The sequence below is a fragment of the Mytilus edulis genome, chromosome 5 (genome assembly GCF_963676685.1).
Source record: "Mytilus edulis chromosome 5, xbMytEdul2.2, whole genome shotgun sequence".
Classification (NCBI taxonomy): domain Eukaryota; kingdom Metazoa; phylum Mollusca; class Bivalvia; order Mytilida; family Mytilidae; genus Mytilus; species Mytilus edulis.
Window position 1 is genome coordinate 58,990,502 of NC_092348.1, and position 22,892 is coordinate 59,013,393.

Consider the following 22,892-nt stretch of genomic DNA (forward strand, 5'->3'; position numbering starts at 1 on the left):
AATTGTTCTATTCCTTGTTCAAATCTTTAACATAAAGCTGTTCTCAAACGGTAATGAAACATAACAAGGGTTTTATATTGTCTTATTATAATCCTTACTTTACTTTAATTCATTTTGAGAACTAAAAAAGTATCAATGACATATTGTACATGTAAAGACTTTTTAAAACTGGGATTAAGCTGGCAAATGCTTTTATGTTATGCTTAAACGAATGAATAAGAGGGTTCCGAAATTTCTAACAAAATTTCAAACACATGACAAGTGAACATTCTTTATTTAAAATCAATAGCAGGAAAATAACAGTCGATTGTAAGCCTTATTTGTCGTGTCAAAGTCTGTCCCAGTTTTGTTTTCGTTATATAGGTGAATTAAAAAAAAAATGCTTAAATATGTTACGTCGATTTCACGGCGAACCAGATTGCACCAATTTAAGAGGGATTCCGCATTTTGAGGATAATTTGGAATTTTGGATTGAATCATATGAATAAAAAGCCTAGCTAGCTATTATTACATTTTTCACGCTTTAACAGCAGCTGAGAAAAAGGGGACCGATATTTCTTAAAATGGCAATATTTATATAATAACGGAAACTGTCAAACCAATGTATATTTTAGAATGATATCCCATAGAATATATTTGTATGAAATTATGTTTTTCAAAATAAGATTTCTCAGATGTTCAGCAAATCCATTTTGTAAACATTTGGCCTAATTGTGTATTTAACTAAATGTATCAAACATTCGCGTTCATAACTAAACGCATCGAAGATAACCGTTAATACCGTATCCCGCAATAATATGAATTGAATCTATGACTCTCCGTTCGGAAAATAAGTAGATGTTTCTCATGTATATGACGATATTCGTTGAAATGTTGAACAAACAGATAAATTCATATCAACAACAGGACGAAAAGCGAGGCTTGCCGAATTTTCTACTGTTTCGCAGCGAGTACAAATACATTTTATATTTCCGACAATGTTCATAGAAACAAATTCATAACAGTGTAGTCGGACGTAAATCGTTTGTCAGTAATTAAACTGAAAAATGTACCTATAACTTGTTTGTTGTCGGGTATAAATTTATGCTCACTCAGTCTATCAGATACCTTCCAGTGGGGATTTACATAATTAACCTGTTACACATTTCGATACATTAAATGGAAATTTCTTTTCACAAAGCTTCAAAGGTACTACAATGCACAGAATATCATTTACATATTTTATTTGCATTCATAAAATGGACTAAGTCGTCCATTACTATGTAAATTGGGTCGATTAAAAAAGAATGAAGTTGCATACGTTTCTGTTGCCAAGTATAGTAGCAGTAATGCAGAACAGTTCAAATTTCCTATATACACCAAATCATACATTTTACCAATAACGTAAATACAAATTTCACAAGCTTTAATCCAAATAGCTTTCTTACTATCAAATAGTTTGCAAGTACGAAAAAGACAGGGCAGAATTATGTTTTGTCTATATGTTTTGTATTTGCACAACATTCGAAATATGGAATTGTTGTTTCTATCACATTCTTTTCGGATGTTTGTTTAATTCAAAGAGTCACACTGAAGAAGGTGCTTGTACATAACCAATTACACGAGAATTGATTGTAAAGTAATCAAGCCCAAAATTTGTTATACACATAACAAAAATGGCCATAGCGGAAAAATTTCAAAACACCGTTTTTTTCGTACTCTTAAACAGGAATGTTTAATGATATGTAACAATTGCAGACAGTAATTGTATCACTATTCCACCAACTGTGCAGATACTTGTACTGACATTTTAAGATTTTACAACCATCCGTACACCGGTACTTGGCATTAAATTTTTCTGTGCGTCCGTTCGTTCGTGCGTTTGTCCGTCCGTCCGTTCCTTCTTTCGTCTGTCTGTCCCGTTTCAGCTTAGTGTTTGGTCAAGGCAGTTTTTGATGAAGTTGAAGTCCAACCAATTTTAAAATTAGTACACATGATCCCTATTATATGATCTTTCTAATGTGAATGCCAAAAAAACAGCTTTTACTTCAATTTCACGGTTCACTGAACATAGAAAATGATAGTGCGAGTGGGACATCGGTGTACTATGAACACATTCTTGTTAATATTTTGTTAGTTTTAACTTTAACAAAGCTATTTACATGTACGCTACGAATCATCTATCAACATTAACACGCTTTTTTAATACAAAACTAATTTTGAATATTTATTAGTTGATAGTTCATATGTTAATGCACCTCGAAGGCGTTAACAAACAATGAGTATTGGTTTTGATAAACAAAAAACAAACAATTATAGTCTTGACCTTGCTTATTACCTGTTCAAGGTATGAAAATAGATGATGTGACGTATCTTCATTAACATTTATCGGGCTATTTAAAAACAAGATTTACTTAGCTAATCAAATGAAAAACAATTCAAGGGAACATGGCCCTACCTCTTTTTCCGAAAACCTGTTAGCATTTAAAAAGTTACAAATGAAAGGGGTGGGCCACCTGACACTCCCCCCCCCCCCCCCCAGGACACCGGCCCGTCTTATGAATGATATTCAGAATAATATACACGACTGTAATGGAAAATAAACGAAAATAAAATCTAAATCATTTTGCAGGATTCCTTAGCTGCTACATGGATCGTGGGAGACGTCATTGCATTTAAAGCATTAAACTGGTACACGTTTCTCGCTAGAAATGCTTACTGGGGGTAAAAACAAATAATTGGTTAAATTTAAAAAAGAAGTCTGAACACATTTCACCTCTCATTCCACTAAATATTAAATTGCAGTTACAAGTATCACAAAACTTTCCTGACCTCTTTTCTTTAACCATAATAGACGGAGGAGGGAAGGAGGGATCCAGATCCCGAAATCCCCTGGCTTAAAAACACGAAATCCGGCGAGGTCCCCAAATAAAAAAAAATTAAATTCCGACTACCCGAAATTCGGAAATAGAATTCCCGGATCCCGAAAGGGTCAATCCCGAAATCCCGAGCTTAAAAACACCCGATCTCGGAGTTCCGGTAAAGGTCCTACCCACCCCTATATTATAAATTCTATTCATTCATAATCTTGAATTGAGACTTGATACTTCAAAATTACATTCTCTTATTTTGAATGATGCACACAGGCACACTAAAATAAAACAGATTTCGCTATATATCTCTTCGAAATTGGAATTTGTGAAAGAAGAAATGACATGTTATATTTTATCTTACATGTGTACTTTCAATTTCACATATGGTTCTAAATTTAGATTTAGTTTTCCCATAAATTGCGGACGGAATAGAAGACACCTGTTTATTTTCTGCACATGTAGAAAAAGTTGAAAACTGGGAGTTGAATGACATAATTTTTACTTATTTTAAGATAAATGTTAGAGTGAGACAAATTTTAAGTTACTGAGTAATTTTTGGGGCATAATTTGTTTATTTTTTGTTTGTTTTCCGTCTTTGTTCTTCCGACTGGTAAGTTTTGCACTAGTGGTCAAATTATTCTCTTGGTATCGTCTGATTTCTTATATGAATATAAATCATGTCCTTAAATTTTCAATTGCACAAAATACGAACATTTCAACGTCTTTTTAATTAAACAATTAAATTCACACGTCTTTCATTAATTATTTGTGACCTATTATAAAACTTTACGTTGAGTACTGTGTTTTTCGTTCAAGACTACGGCTTTTTAAAACAATATTGTTGGGTCAGGTTTCATTTTAATTAATTTGATATCAATAGAAGAAAAATTGTTACATGTTTATTTGTTTATTTGTTTATAATTTTGTTGTGAGGCGTTTTTTCTTTCTGTTGATATCATAAACACGAAATGCCTTCTCCTACGCGTCTAAAACAAACAAAAAAACCAGTGTTTTTAAGTCAGGCTGCAGACAGAACAACGTACAGAATGCTGTGATTTCTAATTGGAGTTATTTTAATTTAGATAATTTCTATGAGGTTTAAGACAGCACAGGCGTGCTTATTGGATTCATTATAGACCGCAGAAAGTAGTTTCTCTTTCGTGTATCCTTTCTTGGAGTAAGGGAGATAACTTGCGTAACTAACGACGAACGTTTTTAATCCCGTATTCCGCTAGAGGCGTGCAATTACGTACACTTCGCCTTAAGCCTTTTTCGACTAATTTTTATAGTTTGTTCCTATGTTGTACTGTTACACCACTGTCCCATGTTAAGGAGAGGGTTCGGCTCCCATTAAAATGTTACACCCCGCCACAAATGCTGTGTGTACCTGTCCCAAGTCAGTAGCCCGTAATCAGTTTTTGTCGTTTGTCGTCGTGTTACTTATTTGTTTTCGGCTAATTTTTTGATACATAAATTAGGCCGCCAGTTTTTTGGTTTGAATTATTTTACATTTGTCATTTCGGGGCCTTTTACAAGCTGACTGTGCGGTACGGACTTTGCTTATTGGTGAAGGCCGTACATTGACATATCGTTTTTGATTGCTGCGTCATGTGGTCTCTTGTGAAGAGTTGTCACATTGGCATTCATACCACATCTTCTTATTTATATTGTATTGTGCCCTTCGGTGCACTTCTTGGAAACTAGAGTCGTGTCTGTATATTTGTAAATGTTTTAATTTACAACAAGTAAAGTAAACAAAACTTAAGGTAGATCATAAGTAAATATTTTTTGAGACAGAATTTTCTTATACTTAGCCAAAATAAAGATTTTACTATGCTCTTTTCAAATATATAATAAAAAGTATGGATCACCGTGCTATTTTTCAACCTATGAGTTGTTGAAAATTGCCAAAATTTGGTTAGATTGTTCATGGAAAAAAACACATTTGTGTGCATAAAAAAAATTTTATGAGATAGAATTTTGAAATAAATTGTGAAAAGATAGGTTTTGTAATATATTTTAAGAAAATAAAAAGAAAAAATGGTGTCACCGAACTTGTTTTCTTGCTACAAGTAAAAAGAAAAAAATTCCCTATCAGTCCAGTATAATTTTTTTACTAAAAGAGTTATCTTCCCTTAAATGGCCCATTTGAAAACAAAATGATTCTAAAAGCAAAACAAATGATATTTTGTTTAAATATTTTGAATTATACAATAAATTACCAAATTTTCTTTGTATTATTAAACAGTCTAACCTTTAAATTGCAAATCTGTCTCCAAATTTGCAGATTTAGGCAAATAACTAGACCGATATTTTAACTGTGATTGTACAATCCAAGATGGCGGTATACCGTGTATAACGCACACTCATAACCGACCGTGCAAGTGCTGTATAGCCAGTCAAGGTCGTTAAAAACTTCCATTTGTTTTTCACACTCATAAAGTTGAACAGCATAATTTCCCCCTAAATACGAGACATTTATATAGCATTTTTTTAATCAAAAAATATCTAAAAATACAACATTTCATATACTAAATCAACAACCCGATGCACACATATTATCTTAAATATGGTTACAGCGATGCAGTCCACAGCTTTTTAGAAAGCTGAAACTAGTATTTTTCCTTAATTTTCAAAGTTTATTATATCACTAATGCGTTTTTGTTTTAATCTGTGTCAAAAAAGCGTTTACCAGAACGTAATAGGTGTTTGCACATAACGTTATAGCTGTTTGCACATAACGTAATAGATGTTTGGACATAATGTAAAAGTCCTTCGCACATAACGTAATAGGTGTTTGCACATAATGTAATAGGTACTTTCACATAACTTAATAGGTGTTTGCACATAATGAAAAAGGTGTTATACATAACGTAATAGGCGTTTGCACAAAACGTTATAGGTGTTTGCACAAAATGTAATAGAGCATTTGCATTGTTCACGTATCTGGATACGTGCACGGATCGACGTATACGTATCGACCAGATTTGTTTACAATAATGATTTTACTCCGATCTCAATTAAAATAAAATGCATTATATAATATTTTCATCGGGACCAACTTGACTTAATTTATCCTTTCCTCATATACGTGTTATACGATACGTCGATACGGATACGCCAGCAAATACTTGATTAATGCAAATGCTCTATTAGATTATTTGCATTATTCACGTATCAGGATACGTGCACGGATCGACCTATACGTATCGAACAGATTTGTTTACAATAATGATTTTACCCCGATCTCAATTAAAATTTAATGCATTATATAATATTTTCATCGGGACTCACTTGACCTAATTTACCTTTTCCTCATATACGTGTTATACGATACGTCGATACGGATACGCCAGCAAATACTTGATTAATGCAAATGCTCTAATAGAGATTTCCAATAAAATGACATACGTACCTAACTCGACGTACGCACGTAACGAGACCGGTTATTGTTAACCAATTTAATAGGCATTGGCACATAACGTAATAGATGTTTGCACATAACGTAAACGATATTTGCACAAAACGTATAAGTTGTTTGAACGTAACTTTGTAAGTGTATGCACATAATGTATTAGGTGTTTGAGCATAATGTAAAAGGCATTTGCACATGACGCAATGAATGCTAACAGAGAGTATCAATTGTTCGGCAAAACGTATATGAACTATACCATGATGTATTATGTTTTTCACTGGAGATACATATGTATAAACACAACATAAAACCGTTAGACTATAACATCATGAGGTTTTCATAGAACAAAGATGTATCAAAACAAAACGTTTAGAACATTTGGCATAATAATCACATGTGTGACAGGACGCAATTATTACCAGGCTTACTTAAAGGAAGAAAAAACACAATATAGCGAAAATATGAAAGAACGTAAGAGTAGTTGATCATAAAGTTTGGAGGTAATCACAGGATATATTGTAGTTACAGCATAATGTAATGCCTATTGCACACAACAAAGTTTAGCAATGACATATCATACAACTGTTTGACCAAACAATTAATTCATTTAACATACCTCAGAGATGCAGTGACAGGACATAAAGGCTCCTCTACATAACATAAAGAAGAAATGACAGGACGTAAAGGCAAAACGACAAAACACATTAAATATTTACACTACAAGACAGTTCCGGCGTTCCATATATAATATATCCAAATTAAAATGTTTTACTGACTAGAAAAACGTTATGGAGATTGAATGAAATCATGCACATGTATATAAACTTTTTCAAGTCACGAGCGTTTTATTAATACGTCTGATATAGCTATATCTTATAGAGTTGGCAGCCGAGTAAAGAAAGTTGATGATGAGAAAAAAACAAATACCCTTCCCATCCTTTTAAAGTAAAGTTATTTTACCTAGGTTAAACCGTTTATTAATTTGTGCGTTTTAGATATCAACAGCAACGCAGTTACCAATTTTCGTTTAACAGACTCATAACGCAGTTTATTATAACCTTTTAGCTTCCAAACTTTGAACAATGATGTGTATATACATAAAACATGTGCAGATCTCTTTTTATGTATATTCATTCATTTCTGATATATTTTGCGGATTACGGAGGTTCAAACTTACGATTTTTGACAAAAATGTACCTTTGACCATTATCGCGCCGCGGGTAAATTAGCATGTTGTGATTGGTTTAGCGCCGTCAGGTGATGACCCCTATGGATCCGTAGGGGGTTAGGGAGTTACCATTTGATTTTTATGGGGGGGGGGGGGGGGGCTAGGATGAAATTTGAAAAAAATAGGCAGGACAGGAGTTTTGAGTAAAAAAAAAAGGCAGGATGAGACACTTGCAAAAAAAAAAAGTCAGGATGACAATTTATGTCAAAAAAGTCAGGATAAACTAAAAAAAAAAAAGCAGGACCGAATAGAGTGAAAAATAAAAAGGCAGGACAGAGATTACAACTAAAAAAAAATGCAGGACAAAAATTTTCATCCCAGCCCCCCCATAAAAATCAAATGGTAGCTCCCTTAGTAAATTTCATTAGGGGTTCACGACGTCACGTCTACTGTTAACGGTGACGTCATCTATTTATGTTGTTGTGTTTCATTGTTTATTTTTCAACAAAACGCAGCAGAAAAAGTCCAGCGTGCGATATATTCGTTATATGGTTAACTACTGACCCCCTACGGACCATAGAGGGTGAATAAAATCTATAAGGAATTCGGCCTCCGGCCTCACCCCTTTTGGATTTTACTAACCCTCTATGGATCCGTAGGGGGTCAGTATCGAACCATATAACTTATAGTATATGACACCACTTGGACCCCTTATTATATATTGAAAATGATCTAAATCATTAATTTTTATAAACCTACTCTGGAATATATATATTTGCAATTTTTTTTGTCTTTCCACTAGATGTGCAATGGAAACAAAGATGAATTGGTTATATGTAAATTTGATATCTTCTGGCATCTATATTTTTCAACCAACCGGACCTACCATTATTCATAGTTTGTTACCCCAGTTTTGTTATAAGTTGAAACATGTTACATTTTGTAGTTTCAGAGTAGATCTAAGAATGCCCGCTCCAGTTTTCAAGGGGTCTGTTGTATCTCATCTGTCGAAAGTTCAGTGTGGAAATGTCCATTTTAGGTCTTTTCTATCCCCCATTTTGTCTTTGTCTTTTTATTTCTTTTTTCTTTTTACTAATTTTTGACATTTTCCTCTGACATCTGACCCGTTTGAACAAGTAATGCCATACTGAGCGCTTCCGTGCGCGTTCAAAAAGGTCGAGAACCAAACCTTGTTATTTTCATTTTTTTTATGGCTCATAAGATCGTCTTCTCAACAAAATGCTTAAAGGCAAATTGTAATTTAGTACCCATGACTGAAATGCAAAGCAATGTATGTAACACCAACAAATATGCCTACTCACCTACATCACACTTGGTACATTATAAAACCGATTTTGATAAATGTTTGGTATTAAAGGTCTCAGATCAAGTTCAGGTCCTATTAACATTTGCAAGTATAGTAAATTTATGGAGCTAGCAAATTTGATCAAGGTAAAGGTCAAATTTTTAAGTAACCTATATTCACAAGATCAGAGGTACATGTACACACGGAAGTTCTCTTCTAAAAATCCGCCTTAGCGGTTTCGTGTGCGGGGTGTCGTAGGTTCGAGCACTCACCCTCCCCTAACTTGGGACAGTGGAGTAACAGCACATTATGTTTGTCTTGCAAGAAATATCTGACGGTTCCTTCAAAGTTACTAAAAATGTTCTTTGGCGTGTAGATGGTTTGGCAATGGTCGTACACAAGGCGATTAAAGGTAACATTTCCCAAAATCAATAGGACGAAGATGCGTATATATACATCCAGCACTGCGGGACTCACGCACCTCTTTAGTGAATATTCTTATGCAGAACGGGATAAATCGAATAATTTTGATATTTCTATACCCGAGTCAACGATTGGTGTTTGTTTTAAAACATGTGATCTAACTATCACCAGCTTGTTACGCTGAACTTTATAGAGCGATACTTACTTAAGTGTGCAGTCAGGTAAGTTCAACCAGTCTTTACACATCATTTTGAAAATTGCTCCGAAGACATACAGTGGAGATCACTTCTAACCTCTCATCAAATCTGTTAGAATCTGTCAGGAGAACTGTTATTGGACAGTATGTAGAACTGTCATCCTGACACCTTTTAGACAGTTCTAGCTAGAACAGTTCTAACCTAGAACTGATTTAGTCAGTTCTACCTAGAACTGATTTAGACAGTTCTACCCAGAACTGATTTATACAGTTCTACCTAGAACTGATCCTGACAGTTATACCCTAGAACATTTTAGACAGTTCTACGACTAGAACAGTTCTACGGCTAGAAAAAACAATACTACGACTAGAACAGTTCTATGATTAGAACTGATTTGGTCAGTTCTACGGCTAGAACTGATTTAGTCAGTTCTATCCATAGAACAGTTTTAAGAACTCTTTGTCTTAAATATAAATAAGTCAAAAGAATATTTAATATATATTAAAAAATTCTCACCACAGCACTGTTCATTTGGTAGAACTATTCTAGGTAGAACTGATCTGGGACAGTTTAGAACAGTTCTATGACAGATTATTCTGACAATTCTAATGAGAGGTTAGAAATGATCTCCACTGTAATCGACATTCATGTTTGCAGTGCATTTATCCATTGTTGTGGTAAGAAGAACCGTAAATTTCTAAACAAAGCTATAAAACTTAACAAATCGTTATCAGGTTAATTTGACGTTATCAGGTTAATATAGTCTATTAGCATGGCTGGTTCGGTGTTTGACTGTGAACTATACAATTAAAAAATAGCTTGACCTTGGTTCCACTAAAAAACTATAAAAAGAATACGTACTTTATCAAAATAAAGCATGAATTTGGAACAAATCTGTATACCTAGTATCAATAATTTTTGAATGAGAACATGTTTAAGATCCCTTAGAATGAATTCCCATTTCTTTGAAATCGGGAGTGTGAAATTGGTGGCAGAAAATGTAATATATGCACAACTATTGACATGAAAAATGAACTTCTCGGTAAGTTTATAGCCGACTACGGCATTGGTTTTATTAATGGTTGAAGACAGTGCGTTGAACTGTAGTTTGTTTACATACTTGTTCAATTGTCTGTAAGATTATCAAATATTTCAGATCTTCTTATTTTATTTCTATTTTTATTGAAGATCCGAAATACGAAAAAAACGGAAAAAAATTGTTTATAAAATGCATTAAACGACATTATACCAACTTTATATATTTATGATAAATGAAAATACTTATATTGTCAACAATTTAATAGACTATTTGAATACGAGTACGAAAAGCCTATTTTAAGTTTATATAATAAACCACTGTGATAAAAGAAAATATGCTTGTGTTCGTGTTTTGTTAAAAGGGACATTTTTTTGTTTCTTTTAATATTGAGTCTTATTTGAGACTATTTCTCTTGAAGTTTGTTGAATTATAAATGAAATTTAGTAGTACGAAAATTAACTTATTGCATACAGTTTTTCAGAAGTGGCCCATAATTGCTTTTCATACTGTATATAAGAGTCCAGTAATCGCATATAGTTTTGTCGTTTTCACTTTTTGTGTAAAAAATAAACAAATCACGCTATATGTTCAATACACTAAAATACAATACAATACAACAGAACCGCTTGCAATATATTGAGCCTGATCTACCTAAATAATTCCAAAAAGTAAAATTAGTACACATCACAATTATTTCGACACGTGAAATTGCATAATAACAACGATATTCATGCATTAAAAGATGCATTTGATTTCCATAAGAAGGTATACAGGGTCTGGCACCTTTTTCGGAAATCTTTCAACCTATTCTTATGATCGCAGATTCATTGTGAGTACCTTAAACAAACAGTAGTATGGCTCAATTCTAAAATGACCAAATTATATACACACAAATTTGTCAACTTAAAGCGCAATACAACAGAAATTGTCTGATAGTCGTTCATGTTACCATTAAACTAGAACTAAATTCAAAGTCCAATCGAAAAGAAATCAACCTTATGTAAATGCACAGTTACATGTACATGTATAAGATTATAATTGATTTTTGAACATTCAAATACTAATTCTAATGCAACAACGTTTGTAACGTTCATTTTGATTGGATTTCACTTATTTACATGGCATCAATTGACAATTGATGCTATGGGACTAACGCGCAAGCGCAGACGGCATATGACAGATTTTAAATACATGTTTTAACGTTGTTTTCTGTCAGTTTCAGAAAATCAACATATTTTTAAACTTTATTTGTTTGTTCTGGTAGCGAATCTTGGTTCATTTAAAATATAGGACAACAGAGTTGGTGTATGTGGGTTCGATTCCCACCCAGAGCAATCATTTATTTCAGCTGGTGCAAAGCGGGCAGTTTAGCCTAGTGGCCCCACACTGACTTTGTTGTTTCTATCAAAAAATTCAGGCGGCCGCGGCCAGGTCTTAATTTTTCCTTCTTTTGAATATCTTATACAACAAAACCATGGTATAATTGTGAAAATTATACCATGGATAGCTATGGTATAATTTTCGGTTATTGAGATTTATACTCGGGTTGCCCTCCCATAGGTTACATTGTACAGCTATAGGTTAAGCGGTATTTGAAGATACATGCAACCAATACTATTCCAACGTGAAGCCACATAGTAGATTTTTTTCACCTATGTTTAGTTATGACCCAGAAGAAAGTTTCCATTTTGTGTTAATTTCGCTGGTGTATCATTAAATACTATATAATTCCACCAATTTAACTTTGAATCCATATTGAATAATAGAAAAATTCGCTTGATCAGACCTTGAAACCACCCATGATTCTGTAATGAGGAGTACCCAAATTGCATCCATGCTTAAATTCACATCCGTAATATCGAAAAACTAATATTTTGTCTTATTTTTCCAAATATTTAGAACAATTTGACAATAGTCCATGCTTACTCTTTATTTTTTAAGATATGCCGGTCCATTAAAGTCGTAAAATAAGCACTTTTTTCTTGATTTGTCACTCCACTAATTACCTTATAAACAAAATGAAGGAATCTTATTATGAAAAAGGGAATGGACAGGGCAAATAGTAACCTTTTCTGTACATAAAAGATATGGACCCACATTAAGTACATGTATGTATGTTATTACCTGAATAACATATTTTGGCCTATCATTTAGGGATTTTGTTTAATGCTTGTCCCCTGTAAGATGCTGTAATTCAGTGGTCACAAGTTCCTGTCTGTCAAATAATTTTCGTTTGCTTTTATACCTTCGCTCCGAAGGAGTGGTACACTGTTTTAATCCCTGTCTGTTCGTATGCACATGCGTCCAAAGAATTTCCGTCGCATTAATTTTTCCCAGGAATTAGAAACTAGAATATTTTGAAACTTGTTATCAACCTTAATGTGAACATACGGGCGTATTGCATTTCCGCTAATTTTTCAAAATCCCAATACTACGTTTCCGCAAATTTAAAGTATACGTTTCCGCAATTTGTATTTATTACTTTTCCGCAAATTTACCTGGTAAATTGTAAATTATAAATATTTAAATATTTGAATATCATATATAAGATAAATTATTATTATTTTTTTTTAATAAAGAAAAGGTTCTGATCTATCTTATATCTACAATATACTAGATATAACTAGTTGACTCTGGTAGAGATTAGTTAAACTTCATTGAGAAACCCAATGAAAATTATTTGTTTTAAAAGTGTTCACCTTATCCGTAGACATAAAAAGGTAATCACACTCAACATTTGATCACACATAAAAATGGACCTAGAACATACCGAAACGAACAGAGGAAAAAAAAGCATAATCTACGACGGATTTTCCTATAGATCGTCAAATATTTTGAAGAATGGGGATAAAGTTTACAGGTATGTACATTTCTACAAATATTAACTTTTCTCTGAAAAAAATAATGTAAATATTTGATTTAATGTTGTAGGGGTGTATACAATTAAAAATGGTAGAATTTGTTCATACTTTGCCAAAACGTTAATTTAGTAATCGTAGATAAGCCGAAAATATAGTGACTGAATTATTCGGGTTAGCAATAAAGCATAATATGAGAAAGATTCATTGAAAAATAGAAAATACTTTAGAGTTACCTCCCCTTAAAATGCTTATTTGAAAACGTTTACAAAAGCAAACATATAATTCACGCTTTTAAAATATCAATATATGTAAGTTAAAATTGTATAAATTTGTTCCTTGGAATGAAAAATCATATTTATTATCTGCATTCTTGCATTAAAGTTTGCTAACTTAATTGAAAATATGGACGAAAGACAGTTAACAGACACTCATATCAATCTATTGTCATTGTATATTGCATTATAAATCTGAATTGATATATTCTTATTTGTTTTCTCTTTTTGCAGATGTAGTTCCCTTAAAGGTTGCTCAGCATCTATAACAACTGATCCCGAAGGTACTGCTGTTGTGAAAACCAAGAATACCCACAGCCACGATAGAGATGAACACAAGGCAGAAACACGTCAGCTTCGAGTCCGTGGTCGACAAAACTCTGGTGACATTTCCCAGCGACCGTCACAAGTGATTAGAGGTGAGCTTCAGAAAATGGACGAAAATCTATTAAATCATCAAGACTTGAAAAATGTTGCTATGTCCTTATACAGAGAAAGGCGAAAACAGTTTCCAAAGTTACCAAAAAGTAGATTAGAAATTCAAGAGACATTACGACAAATGGATTTGAACACTAGCAAAACTGAAAGTTTCCATTTGGTGAATGATTTGGATTCGGGAATCGTTATTTTTTCATGTTTCGCCAACTTGGAATGTCTATGTAATGAAATGACTGATATTTTCATAGATGGCACATTTAAATCCTGTCCGAAATTCTTCTACCAACTGTATTCGATACATGGATGTAAAAATGGTAACTACATTCCTCTTGTATTTGCGTTACTTCCACTTAAATCCGAGGAATGTTACATCAAAATGTGGGATCTGCTTATTGATGTGTGCACTACCCGAAGATTAACTCTCCAGCCCGAGGTAGTTCACATTGACTTTGAATGTGCAATGCATACTGCTATTACGAAAACATTTCCTGCTGCTACAATCAGTTGTTGTAGATTTCATTTAGGACAAAGTTGGTGGAGAAAAATTCAGTCGCTAGGTCTAAGTGCCGATTACAAAGACAAAGATTCGGATTTAGGTAAATGGCTAACTCATTTCTTTGGCTTGGCTTACTTGTCAACTGACATGATCGAAGAATGCTTTGTTGGGTTAATAGCTAATGCTCCATCTGACGACAAATGTATGAAGTTTGCCGATTATATCTTGGAATTTTACATAGATGGCAATTCCAGATTTCCACCAACCATTTGGGCATCACCTCCTGATCCCGAGGAAAAGAGAACGACAAATGGTGCTGAGTCTTTTCATGCACACCTGAACGAACAGTTTTATGCTAGCCATCCTAACATTTTTGTTTTTGTCGACGTTTTACTAAAACTGCAAACAACATCTTACATTAAGATGAGAACTCTTACTGTCAAAGCACCTGTTCGCAAATACGAAAAGGAAAAGATGGACTTCCTTTTAGAGCAAAATTCAAAACTTGCAAACGGACAATATACTACTGTGGACTTTGTAAGACGTGTTGGGTACAAGTATTCTGCCAGAACTGACTTATAAACTATTATACATCAAGATACATCTGATTAGTGCTGAACATACGTTTGCATACATTTTTATAATGAATTTTATGTGCATGCTTTGATGACCTTTAACTTAATAAATATTTATTTTTTATTATGGCTTTGCTTTCGATCAACAGGTATTCCTTAATTGTTTGCGGAAAAGTAATAATTTATTTTTTTCCGGAAAAGTAATTTTTTTTCCGGAAAAGTAAGATATTTATTTGCGGAAACGTAAACTTTTTTTTGCGGAAACGTCATGTTTTTTTTCCGGAAAAGTAATGCCAATTTGCGGAAACGTAAAACGCCGGAACATACCATACCGTGTGATGCGTTTTTTTTTAATTTATCACTGATCAATTATCTGTTTATTGAATACATACTAATATATTCTAACCCATATTGGGCTAGTTTGAAATGTTTCAGGCATTTTTCTGGAGAGCCTCCCAAAATTCTCTAGCAGATTTCATGTGAAGAGGCCATACCATTTGATGTTCTTTCAGATTAGTCGTTCATCAACTTCTTGGTAATCTTCATACTGATATATTTTTACACATAATGATCATGTACGGTATAAGCGGCACATCATTTTAAGTTTCTAAAATTCAGAGCACCATGCAATTCGGTAGCAACATTATATGATCATGCTATACCGTTTGATTGGTTTCCACATTGAATTGTGTTAATCAACTTCATTTTTACCGAATATTTTAATAAGTTACCAAAAAAACTGATAGTTATACTTGTTTTAACTTTGCCGCTAGTTTTCTCGTTTATATTGATTTACATTTTGTAACATTGGGGCATTTTATTAGTCACTGTATTGTATGGGTTTTGATGTTGTCCAAAGGTCGTACAGTGACCTATACAGCATTTGGCAAAACTTTTAGGGAATTTTGGTCCTCAATGCTCTTCAACTTCGTACTTTATTTGGCCTTTTTTTTTTTAACATTTTGGGATTCGAGCGTCACTGATGAGTCTTTTGTAGACGAAATGCGCATCTGGCGTAAATACAAAATTTAATCCTGGTATCTATGATGAGTTTATTTTCATCTACTTCGTGCGGTCTCTGGTGGATACTGTCTTTTCGACAATCATATATACCACATCTCATTATTCTTATAAAATAAAATCGCCGAGTTCTACCTCATTTCAACGACCACATATGTGAAGGTCTTATACATTTTGAGTAGAGGACAAAATTCTAATAACAGTAAGAAAATTAATACAAAAAAATCAATATAATCGTTACCGATCACCTTTTCCCCATAGTTGCACTTGCATATTTATGCTTTTGACGGATGCTGCCATATGCGTATTGTAAAGCTTACGATTTCCTGTAAAAAAAAAATTATGATTAACAAAAAGTATCACAAAAATGATACTGTCCTTTTTCACAGCAAATGTCAGTCTCATATTAGCTCTGATGACCAACAAATCAATCAAATGTAAGGGAAGCGCTAATGATATTAGCAATATTTTCGAAATATCTGCTAAAATAAATCATTATCTACAAAAATACAACAGCACCCGGCTCTTGCTTACAATGTATCTATGATTAAATGTATTTAGTCATTTACAAGCCACTATTAGCATGAATTTACTTGAAGCTACACATGGAGATAGTCAATTCTAAAACTAATTGCAATTCAAAGGTGCACAGATGCTTCCACGAAAGAATCAACACAGATTTTAAAATACACCTGTCGAAGACGGTCACCCGCATACAAAACAAACAAAAATCACCAAGAAGAAGAACTCGATCGTGTATATATAAGAACACCTTTAATCCCCATTCTTATTCTACTTTTGGAAGAAGAAACGTTTTTTATCCATGTAACGCTTCTTTCTTCATATGAAAAATTTGCGTCGTACAAATGTTTATAAAGTTTTCGTGTAAAATCTTTCCCGTCTGACTTTCCTATAAATGTTAAGAAGTATTATCCATCTATAGTTTTAAATGAATATAAGAGGTATTAAAATACAAGTGATTGCAACCAATACTATTCCAACTTGAAGCCACATTGCAGTCTGAAAAGTCTTTCTTTGTATTTCGTGTTATCTCCCTTAATACGGATTGCTTGTCTTTTGACATTATACAGTTATAAGTGTCTTCATTATATAATGTTACTTTTGTTTGTTCAAACCACAGAAAAAAGTCAAGTGTATCAGACGAACTTATCAAAGCGTTGTTATTCATATCCAGGAGAATGCTTCGATTTGAAAGCATCATTTTGTCCATCCAAAGCTTTATCTTACGATCTACAGAAGTACATGCAATTAAATTACCAGAAAGAATCAAAGACTTTTGAAATCTCGTAACAGAAATTGGAATGGTCCAAAAAAGGATGTTTGGAAATGTTTAAAGTTTGAATTTAATAGCCTAAATCCACTAATATTGTGCAAATAACATCGGAATAAACAAACAGACTGCTTTCTTGCAAATGCTTTTTATTTCTACTTATATCCAGTACAATTAGAGTACTAAGATGTCTGAAAACTCCCTGTAAGTATTGTTATGTTAATGAAATTATAATTTATCTTCAAAACTTCAAGTGATTTAAATCCAGCAAAAGCATTCACCTGAATTTAAGATATATTTTTTTTGCTTTAAATCAGGCTTTCTATTTTCAAATAATTGACGAATGCATTGTTTGATAGCACGCGTATTCAATTATTTGAAAGTAATAACTCGTCAATGTCTCAACTGAGATTCATTGGCAGAGATATAAATCTTCGATTTTCACAATGAGCAACCGGCATATATTTTCTATTCCTACTATACGTACAAGACATTAATTGTACCCCATTAACAAGTATTATGATAATGGATAAAAGTAGCAATTTCTTAATTTAAAAATTGCAATTTACTATCAATACTGAAATTGTCATTGGCGGATCTAGAAATTTTCATAAGTGGGGGCCCACTGACTGCCTAAGAGGAGGCCCGCTCCAGACACGCTTCAGTGATTCCCTATATAAGCAACCAAATGTTTTCCCAAAAAGGGGGGACCTGCCCCCCTCCCTAAATCCGCCTCTGATTTCTATTGAAGATTTATTTCCTTTTGAAATATCTTTTAACGTCTTATATTTGCTTTATTTGAATAAGACACTTTTAGTGTATTCCTTTATGACTATTCAATAGTGTATAATATACAACGAATTTGAGGTTCAATTTGAATACAAGAATTTGTTAAGAAAAATGTGTATTGTATACATACGAGGCGAATGAATTCGATCATATCATTCACAAGGAAAACTATAAATTATTGATCAATAATACTAATGATAGTATTGTAAACATTATGTTTAACAATCCGGTGCTTTCGTGCAAACAATACCATTGAAATTACACGTATGGTAGCTGTCAACATCCGGGTTCTCGTGTTACATAGTGTAAAATTGTCAAATTGGCAGGCATTGGATATCTATATATGTAGAAAATAACAAAGTACCGAACTACAAGGAAAATTGTCGAAATGCGCATCTGGTGCAAGAAAATTGGTACCGTTAATTCTATTACTACCACTGGGTCGATGCCTCTGCTGGTGGACTATTAGTCCCCGAGGGTATGACCAGCCCAGTAGCCAGTACTTCGGTACTGGCATAAAAATACGGATTTTTTTTGTGTTATTAAAATTTGCTGTTACAAAATATTAGAAAGTATTATAAATTAAGGAATGTATCTCCCTCATGCAAAGCTCCGATTCCTTTCACGGATTTGGCTATACTTTTTGGACCTTTTGGATTATAGCTCTTCATCTTTTATATAAGCTTTGGATTTCAAATATTTTGGCCACGAGCATCACTGAAGAGACATGTATTGTCGAAATGCGCATCTGGTGCACAAGAAAATTGGTACCGTTAATTTTATTGCTACCACTGGGTCGATGCCTCTGCTGGTGGACTATTATTCCCCGAGGGTATGACCAGCCCAGTAGCCAGTACTTCGGTACTGGCATAAAAATACGGATTTTTTTTGTGTTATTAAAATTTGCTGTTACAAAATATTAGAAATTATTATAAATTAAGGAATGTATCTCCCTCATGCAAAGCTCTGATTCCTTTCACGGATTTGACTATATTTTTTGGACCTTTTGGATTATAGCTCTTCATCTTTTATATAAGCTTTGGATTTCAAATATTTTGGCCACGAGCATCACTGAAGAGACATGTATTGTCGAAATGCGCATCTGGTGCAAGAAAATTGGTACCGTTAATTTTATTGCTACAGGCATTTCCCTCCCAACAAAATGATGGGTTAAACCTATTTTTGTAGCTAGCTCACTCTTCAACTTGTATAGCAGTTAGGAGATAACTGTATTGTATTTTAAGCTCCGATGGCATCAATTGGGGATTTGATGGTCGCAAATTAAGTTTACTGGCGACGCGTTAGTGGAGACAGTAAACAGGTATTTGCGACCATCAAATCCCCAATTGATGCCATCGGAGCTTAACATACAATATTGTTTTTTCGAAATTCCATTCTAATGATACTGACAGAAAACAACGTCAAAACATGTAATTAAAATCTGTCATATGCCGTCTGCGCTTGCGCGTACGTCCCATAGCATCAATTGATGCCATGTAAAAAAAGTGACGTTATCCAATCAAAATGAACGTTACAAACGATATTGACAAAATTCTATGAGCAACCAAAAACAGACTTAATTCTTTAACGTAACAATAATCGGGATCCAGCAGCCGGAAATGTGTAAGCATACATCATAAATATACAACACATGCCTTGAAAAATCCGTACACATATACACGTCAATCTAACAAAGACGTCATTTTTTTGTTTTAGTTGATAGTACAGTTTAGTAAACATAACGACATATACATGATATACAACTTTTCCTGATGAAGAACAAATTAGGTAAAATATAAATACAAGGATAAATTTTGTTAGAAAATAACACTACTAAAACTGCATGAGTCCGAATCACATCTCCTACGCTATCCCCAACAGGAACGCCCAAAACCAAAAACTCGAAATTTTGATTCACAAAACCGACTTTATCTTTATTGACAACAGGCATGTTTTTTTTATATAAAATCTGAAAAAAGCCGCCCCTGACTCAACATTAAGAGGCTCGTGATGTGTTACAGCAGAAGTTTTTGACTCATAAAAATCAGGCTGCTCTCATCTTTTTGTTGATCTTGAGAGTCCTTTAGCTGAATCCATTCATATTGATTTCACAATAAGGCATTATCATAGCAGAAAACGTTTTATAACATTTTCTACTATAAACTATTTTTTTGTTCATATCAAGATGTACAAACCCTCGAAGTTTATTTTAAGATAAAGAAGTAAGAATATTCCAAGCGTTAACAAATTTCAAAAATAAAACAACACAGTAACTGAAAACTGAGTAACATGAACCCCATTTAATATCTGCCGTAAATTCGGTTCTGCAAGAGACAAAGGTTTGAGTCGTAAAATGACTACAAAGTCAGAAATATGGCACTTATTGTCTGTGAAATTTTACAAAATCTTCTCCTCTCAAAGGGGCATTGGCTGTTAATTCATGTTCACCGATTTTACTCAAATTCTCATATTTGATTTACAACATTCTAAAACATATAACCATATTATAAAAAGTCAAAATAAACAATTTACCAGACATGGACTCGCTAATATGTATCATCGTTTCGTGTGTATTTTAGTCTAGACGCCATCTAATTAACTATCGATTTGACCTCCGAAGACTGCTGGCGGTCATATAAGCGATATAAACATAAATATAGATATTAATAGATTGCAAACTCGTGCAATTTGATTTTTCTAGGTCTGTTTAATTTCATATTATAGGTCAAACATATATGTTAATCATCGTTTTTACCTGTATATGAATGAGTTTTTGTGGGTCGAATCAGTTAATCAAATGATTTACTTTGTTTCACTTTCAATGTTGACATTTTTTTCCTTTTAATAACTGAACACGCACAATTCATGCGTAAGCCATCTCTAGTTAAGGGGTTAATTGAAGGTCACATGAATACGGATTCATTGAGTTCGAATTATTCACTTGCAAGTGAATAATTCATCATCGATGTTTCTAAGCTTATTTTTACGAAATTGAGCCATACTGGCTGCTAAAAACGAATTATTTTTTCACCATTTCACTTTCATTAATGATTGAACATATTTTTTTTCCATATGTCTCGTAGCTAGTGCCCTTTTAAACTACTGAGCTGAATCTAAGCAAACTTGGTAATAATCATTATTGGGGTATTTAGTTTAAAAAGTGTGTTTGATGACCGCGCTTGCCAGTTAACAAGTCCGTCATGACTACAAATGGAAAATAAGAGTAAAATATTTTTTTTGTATATTTTCTTGAAAACTATTAAAGATAGAAAGACACTTTTAATAGCAAAAATGATCATCAAGATAAGATATACAAATCAGTCAAATTTGTATGAGTTGTAACAGTTACAAGACTCGTTATAGAATAATTGCCCGTAATTAAAGATTTTTCAACAGTTTTTTTTGGTGATGTTAGCAAAAAAGGACATTTTGTCATGAATTATATTTTTGTCTACAATGTCAGAGAGTATCCATTGTTGAAGGTGGGCATAGATCAAGGTAAGCGACACAAGCCCTTTAGGGCCTCGAAAGGAATTTACCTTAGAGTTCGGTATTATCATGCCTCTATTATCGTAGCCATCTTTAAACCATCGTTTCCTAGGTTTTAGCAAAATTCCAAAAATACAATACTTAAATGAATTTTCGTTTGATTTTTATTGTGTATTGCAAATTACGACTGGTGCGACATGTAAAGAAGGATTTGATATCCTTACGGAGAATCTGAGCTCACCCTGGTTTAAAATTGGATTCGTTTTGGTTAGTCTTAAGATTTTATGTAATTTATTGTAGACTGCTGGTTGTATTTTATTCTTTTTCTTTTTTTTTCGTGATTTTGTCGGTGTCAGATTGTACCTTCCACCTTTATTTTACATGTATGATGCATTTTGCGGACTGATGTTATGGTTATTGTTATTCTTTTGGCCACGGTATTGTACAATTTAGTTCGATTCATAGTTTATAATTTGCCCTATTGGTTTCTTCTCACCTTTTAAGTTATGTATGGGATAATGTTTCTGTCAAGCACAAGGCAGGCACTCAATAGAGAAGCAAAGGACATGAAACTTTCCGATTAATGTTTCACTGTAACCTGTAAGAAAAGATGGCATGCAAGACTTTGGTAAGTATATAAAAGATATCAATGATTCGGATCCAGAGTAACCTGCTTTAAAATTATATTTTAACCCTTGTCGTCCCAAATATGTAGCATTTTGAAATATTTTGATGTAAGATTGCATATATTTCACACATTTTATTTTCATTCTAATCTTTTATACATTTATTTAAAAACAATAACGTTGTGAACTTTATAAAGGTCGCATAGCTGTCAGTGGACAAAAATAGGATAACCTGTTATGAAATTGAAGTGAGCATGTTAAGTAGGTTTCGTGGCGTTTCTCCGAAAAACTCGCTAGGTTTTTACGTTGTTTACCATTTACATAATAACATAAATAATACAACATAATAGTTGATAGGATCCGGAAACAAACTTAATAGTTTTAAGCTGTTTTAAAGTGTTTCTCGCTTAACTGTAGGTACTAGGGGAAATAGTATCAAATATCTTATTGCGTGATTAGAAAACTATACCCCACTCTTTTTTTATTAACATAACTTACAAAGTTGCCGTTAGTTTAAGACCTTCATAAATACTTTTTTAATTACATATAATACCAATTAATGCTTTTAAAAAATATTTAGAAAAAAAATATATAACAAAATTTATTGAAACAGTCCAGGAACGGTAAATCGGCTT

At 33.2% G+C, this 22,892-nt stretch overlaps 1 protein-coding gene across 1 annotated transcript; it reads left to right on the forward strand.

Moving 5' to 3' along the window:
- Positions 1 to 12,966: 12,966 nt before the first annotated feature.
- LOC139524069 (uncharacterized) lies at positions 12,967 to 15,166 on the forward strand. Its single transcript, XM_071318627.1, has 2 exons — positions 12,967 to 13,260; positions 13,768 to 15,166. Exons 1-2 carry the CDS (start codon positions 13,154 to 13,156, stop codon positions 15,047 to 15,049), a joined length of 1,389 nt encoding a protein of 462 aa, XP_071174728.1. The 5' UTR covers positions 12,967 to 13,153; the 3' UTR covers positions 15,050 to 15,166.
- The last annotated feature ends 7,726 nt before the right edge of the window (positions 15,167 to 22,892 follow it).

Bases quoted from the DNA above. Each gene is read 5' to 3' on its own strand.
- LOC139524069 (XM_071318627.1), top strand. From the start codon at position 13,154: ATGGACCTAGAACATACCGAAACGAACAGAGGAAAAAAAAGCATAATC. The intron at 13,261-13,767 runs GTATGTACATTT...CTCTTTTTGCAG, and splicing joins AATGGGGATAAAGTTTACAG to ATGTAGTTCCCTTAAAGGTT.